The sequence below is a fragment of the Caretta caretta genome, chromosome 15, assembly GCF_965140235.1.
Source record: "Caretta caretta isolate rCarCar2 chromosome 15, rCarCar1.hap1, whole genome shotgun sequence".
NCBI lineage: Eukaryota > Metazoa > Chordata > Testudines > Cheloniidae > Caretta > Caretta caretta.
In genome coordinates, this window is record NC_134220.1 from 10203841 (window position 1) to 10219633 (window position 15793).

General features: G+C 48.4%; 1 protein-coding gene across 3 annotated transcripts in view; it reads left to right on the forward strand.

Moving 5' to 3' along the window:
• Positions 1-4259, forward strand: part of CCDC60 (coiled-coil domain containing 60) — a 122022-nt gene extending 117763 nt beyond the window's left edge. For all 3 annotated transcript variants that reach the window (XM_048821846.2, XM_048821845.2, XM_075120211.1), the window contains 2 exons: positions 1724-1913; positions 3519-4259. In XM_048821846.2, the coding sequence (XP_048677803.1) occupies positions 1724-1913; positions 3519-3626 (298 nt within the window). In that variant the 3' untranslated portion in view covers positions 3627-4259. The remainder of the gene's footprint in view (positions 1-1723; positions 1914-3518) is intronic.
• Positions 4260-15793: the final 11534 nt, after the last annotated feature.

A 15793-nucleotide genomic window follows, 5' to 3' on the forward strand; every position in this document is an offset into this window, starting at 1 on the left:
TACAAGAATATCCGTCCTGGTGTAAAGCACCTTTTTACTAATATAACTGCATCCACACCAGGCCCAGGTTTACACTGAAAAGTTTTACTAGAATACCTACGGTTAGGGAGGGGGTGATTTATTACTGTTTAAGCAACACAGCTATGCCAGTAAAAGCTTCAGTGCAGGTGCAGTTATACCTCTAAAAAGCCTGATCTACACTACAAAGTTTTGCTGGCAGAGCTATGACAGGTAGGAGTATGAAAAAATCACACTGTCAGCCAGCGTAGCTCTGGCGGGACAATCCCTGGTGTAGGCACAGCTAAGCTGAGAGAAGGGTGCTCCTGCCAGCTTAGCCAATGTCATTCAGAGAGGTGGTGTCACTATGCAGGCAGAACTCCTTCTGCTGGCTTATGTTGCATCTCGTCTGTGGGGCTCCGCTGGTCTAGCTACACATGCCCAGGCTCGGTAGGGTAGATTAGCCCTAATTTTGCTAGCATAAGCTGTACTAATTATAAGCACTTCTATACAAACATAACTGTGTCCACGCTCAAGGGTTTTTGCCAATTTCACTTTACTGCTATAACTATACTGACAAAACCCTCCTAGTGTAGACAAGGCCTAGGGAAGTTGTACTACTTTAATTATACCAACATGGTTAAAATGGGATAACTTTCTAGTGCAGCGTTTCTCAAACTGGGGAAGTGGAGAAGAGGAGGTGCAGGGGTGGAGCGGGGCGGGAAGAGGTGGAGCGGGGTGGGGCCTTGGGGGAAGGATTGGAGTGGGGGCGGGGCCTGGCGCTGAGCAAGGGATTTGGGGGATTCTGAAAATTTTTAAATTAAAATGGGGGTCCTCGGGTTGCTAAAGTTTGAGAACCACTGAATAGACAAGGCCTAAACTGTCTCCCCTTACTGGTTCTGAGAAGAACCTCCTCTTGCTGCTGAAATACTGATACGTATCTTCAGCCAGAGGGAGACAGCACTTGCTGCTAAAGACTAGTTTATGTGCTGGCAAATTCAAGACCTGCCAGGAACAAGGGAAAAGCCACCACACTTCCACAGACACATCCAGCGATTGGAGACATCAGTCTCCAGGGCTGTCAAAGCAGCACTAAAAAAATGTACACAGGACATTTTTAAAAAATGCATCTGTTCACAAGAGCTTTATTGTTATTGTAATGTGTAATTCTCCTCTTGAGTCTTCATATGCCGAGTGAAATGGCAAAGATTGAATGTTACAAGCACATTCTCACATCAGGAAGATTTATCTCAGCACATACTGGGGGGAAAATATGGTGACAGCAAGGGGAAAAGGGACAGTAAAGAAAATCAGAAAATATGTCAGATCAGGGTGTGATTGCTTCAGAAAATCTATAGAGGCTAAAGAAGAGAGAGAAGAGATGAACAGGGCAAATCAGAAGTAAAATGGAAACATTTGTCAGTATTTTATTGTTTGCTTTCACACCAAAGGTTTGTCACCCAGAATGTAAATGACTAATCAGGGGGTCTCTTTTTAATGCCGCACAAAGGAAGTTGGGTGCACGGTCCTGTTAACAATAGAAATAAAGCTTCTTTGCATCATTCCCTGGTATTTAATATTCAGTGAAGCTTCCCACAAAGACATTTTTTCTCACATTCTGTGAGGGGGGAAAGGAGAGGCAAATAAATCAGGTAAGTCTGAGGTGCCCAGCAGTGTAAACATCAGTTTCAAGGGCCTTTATTTCAGCTCTGCTCTGCTATTACAGGTTTTCCAGTTTGCTGTCCAGAATCCCGGACGCTGTGAAGAATGACAATCACACACAGAGAATCTTAAAGAAACTGGAAAAGTTTGGCAGGAACCCAGACGTGAGAATCCGTCCCACCACCTTTCTGAAGGTGCTGAGTGAGCTACGTGTATGGGAGTTGTGTTCTCCAGACATCTGTGCAGCCGTGGAGGTGACGAGAGTCCATCTGTTAGTGTTCTAATCCAGGGCGGGTGGGCAGGGTAGGCATCTTGCAGTGTGATTTACCCAATGGAAGGTCACAAAGATATATGATTTGGGACAATGGGGCCACGTCCCTGCAAAACGGGGATTGTAATTTACACCTTTGTAAAGCCCTTTAAACTCTTTGGGTGAAAGGTGCAACGTAACTGAGAAGTATTATTAATGATTATTGTTTTGTTGGTATTTCATCCCTGATTTTATTTGCTACCAGAGTGAAAGTGACAGCAGGTTAGTATAAGTAGTTGGAATACATAGAGAGGGACATTCCATTGTTGCTGTGCCCAGAAAAGGCTTGTCTTTCATAGATGTGATGTGTGCCAAGCACTAGAGAATAAGAAGCACACTAGTGAACTGTGAAATCTACAGATTTATTTGAAGAGGCTTCAGCAACATGTGAATAAAAGCTGCTCCGGTTATGTGTAAAGAACTACTCAAGTGGCTCAAGTAAAGGGCTCTAGAAATAATTTGCACAAGGGAAAGAAGAAAGAGGGAGAGAAGGAAAGATGGAAGGGAAAAAGGAGAGGTTATGTTAAATATAGATTGTGGAGGCTAAATAAGTAACTTACTGTAAACAAGGCAATGATGCCACCTTGTGGTTTCAGTTGTTATCACAGCCCTTTCCTCTCCTGGTTACAGTGTCAGCTGAAAACCCTCAGCAGAAACATGTTAAATAATAACACACACAAGCTGCTCAGCTACATCAGATAAACTATACACATTAGGTTGTGTCATGCGATTAAAAGGCCAAGTTCTTCCAACACCCAGAAAGCTTGGGGATAGTTTAACTGCACTTCTTGGTGACTTACAAAAAGGTAACCATTGTCCCCGGAGCCCTGCCTCGTGTAATCACACCAGGAACTCCCGGAGTGGAGCATTCGTTAGCCAGAGAGGCTCCCCATTGCCATTATGCACAGTGCATGAAGCCTAGAATTCTCTGTTGCCTGCCAGTTATTCTGTATCTCTTTATCTTTGACTGTGGCTTCCACTCTGCGCCCTTTGCATGCTCTTCCTTCACACTAGTGTTAGGAATGGCACCTAAAACGACAAGGTACTGATGCTGCTGAGTTCCGTTTCCAGCCTCTTCTACCTTCTCCATGAGCATCCACAGAGGAGGGCTCTGGTGCTCCTTCTGGCGCATCTGATAACGGCAGTGGGAGTATTTCAGGAACAGGAAAAACCCCATTCACTGTCAGCTGCCTGGCGCTGCTCCAGACTAACACTTTGATTCATCTTTAAGCCAATTTAACGTAACACAACGCTGGGTAAAAGCAAAGCTTTACACTTTATACAAGCTTAGCTCTGCAGGTTTTACGGTTTAAATAATACTGAAGATCATAGGGGCTTCCATTTTTAAATTCATTTTAATTAACATGCACTATTATAGAAACTTACATTAAAAGACTTACTTCCCTTTTCATTTTTATCACACCAATCTAAAGGAGGTTAACATGCTAACAGTTTGCAGGCTCTATGGTGGTTGTCCCACAGTCAGATGGTATCAGCATCTCTTATATATAATATAAAGTGCTAAGGAAAATGCCCCTTTATTTTTCAGTTTGTGCGTGAAAATATCGTTCAGATGCCAGAAGAGGATTACAAAGCGTGGCTTCAGACTCGAGTCAGAATCCCCATAAGAGCTCATAGTGCTCCACCCTTGTGCTGAAAGGTCAGAGGAACTGGTTTCCTGGCCACAAGAGGGAAGTCTTGATGCTTCAAACAGAGATCTAGTTCCTGGTGAGATCTGCCTGAATGAGGGCTGGGGAAATAAACTTTGGAAACCACTCCGATTGTGTATGCTTGGTAGCTATTCAAATGTGTAATTCCACAATGCTCATCTTAACACCAGCCCATATTTACCCAGTGACCACCAAAAAAGAGAAACCAAATACTGCTGTTCCTTTCCAGGTGGCCTTATGGGCCTGCAGCAAGAGCTCACTCTCAGGTTTTCATTTAGAATGAAGACAAGTTGTAAATCACAATATCATACAAGTGTTTCAGAAACACTCCTCAAATAGCAATGGAGAACTGAGAATCACCAACACCTTTTCATTGCTCACCCTTTTCCATTATAGAACCTTCTGCTTTAGATTTTTAGATAGAGAAAACTGATCTTAGTTGTTACAGTCTGTTCTGCACTCCAGTTTTGCTATCTTGCCCTTTGCTTTAAAAAAAAAAAAAAAAGTATCCCCAGCACTGGAATATTTTAAGCTTTAAGCCAAATCCTCTCTGTGTTATTTTTTGTATCTTAGTTAAAATGTTTGAGTTTGTTCTGTACAATTATTTTAGGAATACCCATGTTGCATTGGTTTTACTTTATTAAAATCACTATTCAAGTGTTCTGTATTCTGGGGTACTTTTCTGTAATTGCTCATTTTCCAGTTGTGGTTTCCAAAAGCAAACAGATGTCTTTTCACCTGCTCTTCTGAGCGATCAGTTATCATCAGTCTGCTGTTCTCTAAGAGGGTAGAATGACTCCTCCTCAGCAGGAGTGGGGACTAAAGAGAATATTACTGAATTACCCCTCCAGGGAAATGTATCATTTCACCCCCCACCCCCACCTCCAGTTTGACTCATCAGTGCCATCCCTGGGAGCAGAAGTGCAATGACAGCACAAGTAATTCCTAGACACTACAGTTCTTCCCATTAATAGTAAATCTGGCGTTTTGGTGATGAAGCCTGAAATAAGAAAAAAGCCACTGGGCTTGGGATTTCCAGGCCTTGTCAAGGCTTCCGCAGAACATCTGGTTATGCAGAACCCTGGAGTTCAGTTCATCTTCCAGCCACAAAAGAAAGGAAAACAAGACTGAAATCAGGATCCAGGTCAGTACAATGATCATTGAAATGTCAGTAGTGCTTTGTTAGTGAACATGTGATAGAATGGCCTTGCTATTTTACTCTCCTTAGAATCTGTAACTATTGCTTGTGTTACACTGTGGTATCACTTCCGTTTGTATGCAAGTCATACGTCATTACTTGGCTTGTTGTGACATCGTGTGGTGATTGGAGATATTACATTCAACCTCAACCAAACGTAGGACTGGAGGGGAACTTCTGGGTTATCAAGTCTAGGCCTCTGCTGTTGCAGGCAACCCTGTGACTTCCAAAGACCTCCAGGACTTCAGCCCTGGTGGCTGGGAGCTGCAGGGTCCCTCCTGACACCTCCCGCAGCACCAGGGAGCTGTGAGGTACCCCCACCGCCTGAGGCAGCGGGCCCCAAGCTCCCCGCTGCCATGGGCAGTGGGGGTACCCCACAGCTCCCAGTTGCCACAGACGGGGGTACCCTGCAGCTCCCAGCCTCTCTGAGGGACTGGGGGATCCCTGCAGTTCCCCACCAGCCACGGTGGCAGGGGGACCCTGGCTGCCACCCCCATGGGGGAGGGGGACCCCAGCTGCTCCCCGCCATGGGGCAGGGGGACATTGGAGCTCTGTGTCCCCAATGGTCATGGGGCCCCAGAGCTCCCAGCCACCCAACAGCTGCCCAGTTCCTTCCCATTTTATCGCGGATATTTTTAGCAAAAGTCACAGACAGGTCATGGGCAATAAAGAAAAATTCACAGAAGTCCGTGACCTGTCCCTGACTTTTACTAAAAATATCCCTGACAAAATCATAGCCTTTCTCATAATCCCAGTCATAAATGGATCAAGCTCCATCTGAAAACTACTTGTGTTGCTTGCCTCCCCCTACTACTCCTATTGGAAGGCTATCATAATTCATCATTTAAGTCCTAATTTAACCGCCAGCGATCTCCTAGCTAAGCTGTTCCACTGGCCAGCACCTACTGTTGTGTCAGCCTTTATTCTTAGCTGTTGAATACAGTTCAGAAGTGGAGATGTCACCGTGAGCAAAGTACGAGGTTCTGGCTCTTCCCTGACAAATGAGCAATGGAAACTCAAAGGGCCAGATGCAAATCGGTGACTCTCCATGGAAATCAATGGAAACACACAGAGTTACACCTGCGGAGAAGCTGACCTACAGAATCTACTGTGATAGACCCAGGCCAGTCAGGTACAGCAGAGTAGTAGAAGGCAGATCTACTGGCCACTGGTAAACAGGTTTCTGTTCCCTGGGTGACCAGAGCAGGGGCTGCTCCAGGCTAGGGTGGACACGTGACTCCAATTAGCCTGCAAAGAGTCAGTTGAAGCCTTAGGCATATGAGAACACCTGACTCCAATTAACCTGCAAAGAGTCAGGTGAGACTGTTAAGCTAATATGAACACTGGTAGAATCTCCTTCCTTAGAGGTTTTTAAGGTCAGGCTTGACAAAGCCCTGGCTGGGATGATTTAACTGGGAATTGGTCCTGCTTTGAGCAGGGGGTTGGACTAGATGACCTTCTGGGGTCCCTTCCAACCCTGATATTCTATGATTCTAACTAAGGCCCCTCTGATAGTATAAAAGGGCTCACTCCAGGCAGGCTGAAGGGGAGCTAGGGAGAGGAAGTGTGGCTGAAGGGCTGGGTAATGCGGACACCCTCAAGCTGCTGGAAAGGGAGCCCTAAGGTAAGGGTAGGGTAAAGAAGGCATTAAGAGAGAGAAGCAGGGGAAGTGGCCCAGTGAAAGGTTGGCTGCCAACAGCTGCTGCCATAAGGGGCCCTGGGTCAGAACTTGGAGTAGAGGGTGGGCCTGGGTTCCCCCCCAACCTGCCACTACAGAAACACCTCCTGGGAGGGGAAGACAGGCCCCTGTCAAGACAGGAGGCTAAACTGTTCTGGAATAAGCTTGTATGGACAACCGAGACTGTGGGAGTTCTCTCACCAACCTCCTTGCTGACTTATGACTGTAATCCAGGCCTTACAGAGAGAAGGGCTACATGGAAGGCTGCAGTGAGCCTCTGAGGCTACCATAAACCACCTGGAAGTGCAGGACACATGGGGACAAGGTTGGAGCTCTGCCATGCTACCCACATGTCAGATGAGTTACTTCTACCTGGTGTGATTTGATGATGTCTCTACAGTGCTTTGAATGTATAATTATGGTTCTTAAATGCAATTTTTGGGGAGGAAACGGGGGCCTTTTTTAAGCACAGTTCTGCTTGGCAATGGCTCCTCCATCTCTCCGTCCCTCCTTCTGTCAAGGACTGCCCCAGCGAGAACTGGAGCTCCCCTGCCTTCCTTCTGACCTGGGGATGGTGCCCACAAGTAGGATCTGCAACTTCTCTCCCTCTCATCCAGAGAACTTCCATGGGTAGGTATAGCAGCTTTTCTCTTCCTCACTGCTGACAGCCAGGGCCGGTGCAACCACTAGGTGAACTAGGAGGTCGCCTAGGGCACCAAGTGGTTGGGGGCGGCCAAAAGCACGCTCTGGGGAGGTGGGGCGGGGGGCATGGGGAGGGCTGCCTGCGGCAAGTAACGGGGGGGGGCACACAAGAGAACTGCTCCCTGCCCCAGTTCACTTCTGCTCTGCCTCTCAGCGCACGGCCCCGCTCTGCGTCTCTCCCTCCCAGGCTTGCGCCCCGAACAGCTGATTGGCGCCACAAGCTGAGGCAGGAGAAGCGGTGGCGTGCTCAGGGAGGAGGCGGAGCAGAGGTGAGCTGGGGCGGGGAGTTACCGCACGTGGCTCCCCGGGCCGACGGGAGGGAGAGGGGGCAGGGGGGAGGGTGCAGAGCTGCCACGGGGGGGTGCCTCGGGGGGGGGGGCGTGGAGCTGCCGCAGGGGGAGCACCTCAGGGTGGGGGGGGGGGAACATGCACAAGGTAGAAGTTTCACCTAGGGCGCAAAACATCCTTGCACTGGCCCTGTTAACACCTTCCCCCTCTATTAATTGAAGGTTTCAGAGTAACAGCCGTGTTAGTCTGTATTCGCAAAAAGAAAAGGAGGACTTGTAGCTCACGAAAGCTCATGCTCAAATAAATTGGTTAGTCTCTAAGGTGCCACAAGTACTCCTTTTCTTTTTATTAATTGAAGGAAATTCTCACCCCTTCTCCAGCCCTTTTATGTCAGGTAAAAGGCTTGGGATGACATGAAGGGAGACCCTAAAAGCTTTGGATCCAGCTGGGGGACAATTCCTCTGGTGCAGGAACTGAGGAAGACAGCCATAAGACTGTCTACTAAGGACCCCCTCGCAACCACTGGCATAGGGAGCACGGGGCAGAGCCAGGGGCAGGATGGGTGTGTTGGGGTGGGCAACAACATGCATTACTGTGGAGATTCTGGACAGTGCTCTAGCCCCCAGGGCAGAGCAGGGAAACCTGTGTAACAACATTGAGTGAATTACTATGATCGGGAGGGTGGTAAAGATGGCTTTTTTTTCCACCCTTCTTCTGGGCCATGAGTTCTGTGCTGCACAGCTGAGAGGCACAGCACAGAATCTCACCTGGTGTCTCTGTGCATGACTGGTTTGTTAGTGCACATGCATGCACACGCTGCTAGATTTAGGGATGAATTATGTCAAATATCTGCCTATCATAGATTTTATTAAGTGCCCATCACCAGGGTGCCTAACCACGTTCATGCAGATGAGCAGCTGAGAGCAGTCCCTCCATGCAGACCTAGCTAGCAGGGTCAACACCTGTGGTGCCCTCTTCACAACTGTGGTGTGTTCCGACATTTTAATGTTGGGACATAACTCCATTTTAACATTGTAATCGAAGAGAGCAGCTCTTGATCCCTGAGGGTATGTCTACACTACGGAATAAGGTCGAATTTATAGAAGTCGGTTTTTTAGAAATCGGTTTTATAAATTCGAGTGTGTGTGTCCCCACAGTAAATGCTCTAAGTGCATTAAGTGCATTAACTCGGCGGAGCGCTTCCACAGTACCGAGGCAAGCGTCGACTTCCGGAGCGTTGCACTGTGGGTAGCTATCCCACAGTTCCCGCAGTCTCCGCTGCCCATTGGAATTCTGGGTTGAGATCCCAATGCCTGATGGGGCTAAAACATTGTCGCGGGTGGTTCTGGGTACATATCGTCAGCCTCCCGTTCCCTCCCTCCCCCCGTGAAAGCAAGGGCAGACAATCATTTCGCGCCTTTTTTCCTGAGTTACCTGTGCAGACGCCATACCATGGCAAGCATGGAGCCCGCTCAGGTAACCGTCACCCTATGTCTCCTGGGTGCTGGCAGACGCGGTACGGCATTGCTACACAGTAGCAGCAACCCCTTGCCTTGTGGCAGCAGACGGTACAGTACGACTGGTAGCCGTCATCGTCATGTCTGAGGTGCTCCTGGTCGCCTCTGTGAGGTCGATCAGGAGCGCCTGGGCAGACATGGGCACAGGGACTAAATTTGGAGTGACTTGACCAGGTCATTCTCTTTAGTCCTGCAGTCAGTCCTATTGAACCGTCTTATGGTGAGCGGGCAGGCGATACGGACTGCTAGCAGTCGTGCTGTACCATCTTCTGCCGAGCAGTCATGAGATGTGGATGGCATGCAGTCCGTCTGCTGCCAGCCAAAGATGTAAAAGATAGATGGAGTGGGTCAAAACAAGAAATAGACCAGATTTGTTTTGTACTCATTTGCTTCCCCCCCCTCCCCTGTCTAGGGGACTCATTCTTCTAGATCACACTGCAGTCAAGGTGCAGCGAGGTAAATCTAGCCATGTATCAATCAGAGGCCAGGCTAACCTTCTTGCTCCAATAAGGACAATAACTTAGGTGCACCATTTCTTATTGGAACCCTCTGTGAAGTCCTGCCTGAAATACTCCTTGATGTAAAGCCACCCCCTTTGTTGATTTTAGCTCCCTGAAGCCAACCCTGTAAGCGCCCCTCCCAGCGTCAGAGCAATGGCAAACAATCGGGCATCTGAGAGTGCTGTCCAGAGCAGTCACAATGGAGCGCTCTGATGGGGCTAAAACATTGTCGCGGGTGGTTCTGGGTACGTGTCGTCAGGCCCCCGTTCCCTCCCTCCCTCCGTGAAAGCAAGGGCAGACAATCATTTCGCGCCTTTTTTCCTGAGTTACCTGTGCAGACGCCATACCACAGCAAGCATGGAGCCCGCTCAGGTAACCGTCACCCTATGTCTCCTGGGTGCTGGCAGACGCGGTACGGCTTTGCTGCACAGTAGCAGCAACCCCTTGCCTTCTGGCAGCAGACGGTGCAATACGACTGGTAGTCGTCCTCATCGTGTCCGAGGTGCTCCTGGCCGCGTCGGCTGGGAGCGCCTGGGCAGACATGGGCGCAGGGACTAAATTTGGAGTGACTTGACCAGGTCATTCTCTTTAGTCCTGCAGTCAGTCCTATTGAACCATCTTATGGTGAGCAGGCAGGCGATACGGACTGCTAGCAGTCGTACTGTACCATCTTCTGCCAGGCAGGCAAGAGATGAGGATTGCTAGCAGTCGTATTGCACCATCTTCTGCCAGGCAGGCAAGAGATGGGGATGGCTAGCAGGCGTACTGTACCATCTTCTGCCAAGCAGCCATGAGATGTGGATGGCATGCAGTCCTTCTGCACCGTCTGCTGCCAGCCAAAGATGTAAAAGATAGATGGAGTGGGTCAAAACAAGAAATAGACCAGATTTGTTTTGTACTCATTTGCCTCCTCCCCTGTCTAGGGGACTCATTCCTCTAGGTCACACTGCAGTCACTCACAGAGAAGGTGCAGCGAGGTAAATCTAGCCATGTATCAATCAGAGGCCAGGCTAACCTCCTTGTTCCAATAACAACGATAACTTAGGTGCACCATTTCTTATTGGAACCCTCCGTGCAGTCCTGCCTGAAATACTCCTTGATGTACAGGCACCCCCTTTGTTGATTTTAGCTCCCTGAAGCCAACCCTGTAAGCCGTGTCGTCAGTCGCCCCTCCCTCCGTCAGAGCAACGGCAGACAATCGTTCCGCGCCTTTTTTCTGTGCGGACGCCATACCACGGCAAGCATGGAGCCCGCTCAGCTCACTTTGGCAATTAGGAGCACATTAACCACCACACGCATTATTCAGCAGTATATGCAGCACCAGAACCTGGCAACGCGATACCGGGCGAGGAGGCGACGTCAGCGCGGTCCCGTGAGTGATCAGGACATGGACACAGATTTCTCTGAAAGCATGGGCCCTGCCAATGCATGCATCATGGTGCTAATGGGGCAGGTTCATGCTGTGGAACGCCGATTCTGGGCTCGGGAAACAAGCACAGACTGGTGGGACCGCATAGTGTTGCAGGTCTGGGACGATTCCCAGTGGCTACGAAACTTTCGCATGCGTAAGGGCACTTTCATGGAACTTTGTGACTTGCTTTCCCCTGTCCTGAAGCGCATGAATACCAAGATGAGAGCAGCCCTCACAGTTGAGAAGCGAGTGGCGATAGCCCTGTGGAAGCTTGCAACGCCAGACAGCTACCGGTCAGTTGGGAATCAATTTGGAGTGGGCAAATCTACTGTGGGGGCTGCTGTGATGCAAGTAGCCCACGCAATCAAAGATCTGCTGATATCAAGGGTAGTGACCCTGGGAAATGTGCAGGTCATAGTGGATGGCTTTGCTGCAATGGGATTCCCTAACTGTGGTGGGGCTATAGATGGAACCCATATCCCTATCTTGGCACCGGAGCACCAAGCCGCCGAGTACATAAACCGCAAGGGGTACTTTTCAATAGTGCTGCAAGCTCTGGTGGATCACAAGGGACGTTTCACCAACATCAACGTGGGATGGCCGGGAAAGGTGCATGATGCTCGCATCTTCAGGAACTCTGGTCTGTTTCAAAAGCTGCAGGAAGGGACTTTATTCCCAGACCAGAAAATAACTGTTGGGGATGTTGAAATGCCTATATGTATCCTTGGGGACCCAGCCTACCCCTTAATGCCATGGCTCATGAAGCCGTACACAGGCAGCCTGGACAGTGGTCAGGAGCTGTTCAACTACAGGCTGAGCAAGTGCAGAATGGTGGTAGAATGTGCATTTGGACGTTTAAAGGCGCGCTGGCGCAGTTTATTGACTCGCTTAGACCTCAGCGAAACCAATATTCCCACTGTTATTACTGCTTGCTGTGTGCTCCACAATATCTGTGAGAGTAAGGGGGAGACGTTTATGGCGGGGTGGGAGGTTGAGGCAAATCGCCTGGCTGCTGGTTACGCGCAGCCAGACACCAGGGCGGTTAGAAGAGCACAGGAGGGCGCGGTACGCATCAGAGAAGCTTTGAAAAACAGTTTCATGACTGGCCAGGCTACGGTGTAAAAGTTCTGTTTGTTTCTCCTTGATGAACCCCCCCGCCCCTTGGTTCACTCTACTTCCCTGTAAGCTAACCACCCTCCCCTCCTCCCTTTAATCATTGCTTGCAGAGCCAATAAAGTCATTGCTGCTTCACAGTCATGCATTCGTTATTCATTCATCACACAAACAGGGGGATGACTACCAAGGTATCCCAGGAGGGGTGGTGGAGGAGGGAAGGAAAATGCCACACAGCACTTTAAGCACAGCACTTTAAAAGTTTACAACTTTAAAATTTATTGAATGACAGCCTTCTTTTTTTTGGGCAATCCTCTGTGGGGGAGTGGCTGGTTGGCCGGAGGCCTCCCCACCGTGTTCTTGGGCGTCTGGGTGTGGAGGCTATGGAACTTGGGGAGGAGGGCGGTTGGTTACAGAGGGGCTGCAGTGGCAGTCTGTGCTCCAGCTGCCTTTGCTGCAGCTCAACCATACACTGGAGCATACTGGTTTGGTCCTGCAGCAGCCTCAGCATTGAATCCTGCCTCCTCTCATCACGCTGCCGCCACCTTTGAGCTTCAGCCCTGTCTTCAGCCCGCCACTTACTCTCTTCAGCCCGCCACTTACTCTCTTCAGCCCTCCACCTCTCCTCCCGGTCATTTTGTGCTTTCCTGCACTCTGACATTATTTGCCTCCACGCATTCGTCTGTGCTCTGTCAGTGTGGGAGGACAGCATGAGCTCGGAGAACATTTCATCGCGAGTGCGTTTTTTTTTCTTTCTAAGCTTCACTAGCCTCTGGGAAGGAGAAGATCCTGTGATCATTGAAACACATGCAGCTGGTGGAGAAAAAAAAAGGGACAGCGGTATTTAAAAAGACACATTTTATAAAACAGTGGCTACACTCTTTCAGGGTAAACCTTGAAAGTTAACATTACATACATAGCACATGTGCTTTCGTTACAAGGTCGCATTTTGCCTCCTCCCACCGCGTGAACGGATTTTGGTTGAATGCCAGCAAACATACACTGCAATGCTTTGTTCTACAGTGATTCCCCAGTACGTGTTGCTGGCCTGGAGTGGTAAAGTGTCCTACCATGAAGGACGAAATAAGGCTGCCCTCCCCAGAAACCTTTTGCAAAGGCAGAACCGCAAATGCCAGGGCAAAGTAATCCTTTCACATGCTTGCTTTTAAACCATGTATAGCATTTTAAAAGGTACACTCACCAGAGGTCCCTTCTCCGCCTGCTGAGTCCAGGAGGCAGCCTTGGGTGGGTTCGGGGGGTACTGGCTCCAGGTCTAGGGTGAGAAACAGTTCCTGGCTGTCGGGAAAACCGGTTTCTCCGCTTGCTTGCTGTGAGCTATCTACAACCTCCTCCTCATCATCTTCTTCGTCCCCAAAACCTACTTCTGTATTGCCTCCATCTCCATTGAAGGAGTCAAACAACACGGCTGGGGTAGTGGTGGCTGAACCCCCTAAAATGGCATGCAGCTCATCATAGAAGCGGCATGTTTGGGGCTCTGACCCAGAGCGGCCGTTCGCCTCTCTGGTTTTCTGGTAGGCTTGCCTCAGCTCCTTCAGTTTCACGCGGCACTGCTTCGGGTCCCTGTTATGGCCTCTGTCCTTCATGCCCTGGGAGATTTTCAGAAAGGTTTTGGCATTTCGAAAACTGGAACGGAGTTCTGATAGCACGGATTCCTCTCCCCAAACAGCGATCAGATCCCGTACCTCCCGTTCAGTCCATGCTGGAGCTCTTTTGCGATTCTGGGACTCCATCATGGTCACCTCTGCTGATGAGCTCTGCATGGTCACCTGCAGCTTGCCACGCTGGCCAAACAGGAAATGAGATTCAAAAGTTCGCGGTTCTTTTCCTGTCTACCTGGCCAGTGCATCTGAGTTGAGAGCGCTGTCCAGAGCGGTCAGAATGGAGCACTCTGGGATAGCTCCCGGAGGCCAATACCATCGAATTGTGTCCACAGTACCCCAAATTCGAGCCGGCAAGGTCGATTTAAGCGCTAATCCACTTGTCAGGGGTGGAGTAAGGAAATCGATTTTAAGAGCCCTTTAAGTCGAAATAAAGGGCTTCATTGTGTGGACGGGTGCAGGTTTAAATCGATTTAACGCTGCTAAATTCGATCTAAAGTCCTAGTGTAGACCAGGGCTGAGTCATAAATATGCAGCCTTTTAGCCTGTCAGTAACATGGTTTATGCCTTTTCATGTATGGTTAAAGGGGGGTAGTCAAAAAAAAAAATACCCTGTGCATACTGGGACATGGAAACTGTTACAGCCATGCCAGCAACAACCGTGTCTGCAAACTGTCGGAACCGTGTGATGACTGCTTTTAAATTCATTTGTTGCTGGCATAGTTCCAGCTGCCGGGTGGCAGAATAAATCCGTGCTAGCTTGATCCATTCCAGCGTTACCTAGTCATTGTGGCTGTGTCTAAGCTACCAAACTTTATAGCTGTAATATACTGTGTCTGGTAGTAATAGTGGGAGCTTGGATATAGACAGAGCCTTTAAGTACCATTCAAACACCTGAACTCGTCTGCATTAAGTAAATGTTATTTATCATGAAATAGTCAGTGCTTTTCGTTTAATGTAATTATACTCGGGAAACAGTTTTTGTTTGTTCCTTAGTGGCTTTATAAAGATTATTGCCTTTCATGGGGAAAAGCTTCTGTGTAATCCTGATGTGTCAAAAAAGCCACAAGCTATACTAGCTCCTGTTTAAATAAGCCTCAAATACCTGTTGTAACCAAGAGTCTTGGGGGCTGTGATTTACCCCAGGACTTGGTTCTTTACTTTGAAAAGATAAACAATATTTCCAGCAGGTTGCAGTGACTTTGGGGGATGGTTAAGCACACTTGATCCAGATCTGGATGATAAGAGATGAGGTTGGGATGACACTTGTGGGATAGGCATTGCTAAGTTGTGGTGAAGCTGTCAAAATGTTTTGAGGAAAATGAATGAGTGACAATAATGCCCTCTGATGCTTTATGAGAATATTTTTTTAAAATTTTTGCAGTTTGTGCAACGTTTCCAAATATTGGAGCAGTTTTAGTCTGGCTGATACGTTTTCTTAAGATGAGGACTTTGCTGCAAGAAAAAATAAAATCAGCTAGAAGTATCTGTTTTTCAACATTCAGTTCTTAGTCGTATTGATTATCTATTTATGGTATTTTTATGCCCCTCATTACCATAGTGTCTGAACACCTCTCAGTCTTTAAGGCATTTATCCTCACAGCACCCCAGTGGGGTAGGATGGTATTGCCCCCATTTTATAGCTGGGGAATTGAGGCACAGAGAGACTAAGTAACTTGTTCAAGGTCACACAAGAAGTCTGTGGCGGAGCAGGGACCTTCCAGCTCTCCCAAATCCTAGGCTAGTGCTCTAAGCACTGAATGTCCTTACTCTCTGTTTGGGGATTATGTTTTGGGATTAATGAGCACTTTACAATCTCAGCTAGTGGGGCAGTTGCTTTTAAATTCAACTAATACCACTTTGTCAGCTAAAAGGAAGAATGCAAACTCTGTGTGACTGCCTGTTGCATATAGAGGAAAGATAATCTTGTAAGACATTGGACTAGCGAACAGGAAAATGGGGTTCTACTCCTGGTTGTGTTACGGACTTCCAGTGTGACCTGAATCGCTGTGCCTCAGTTTCCGCATCTGTAAAACTGAGAATAACATTTTACCAGAGAAAATCTAATAAATTGATCTCCCAGCCTCCCCGTCTGCTTGTTAGCAATTTTGAAATAAACCATCTCCAT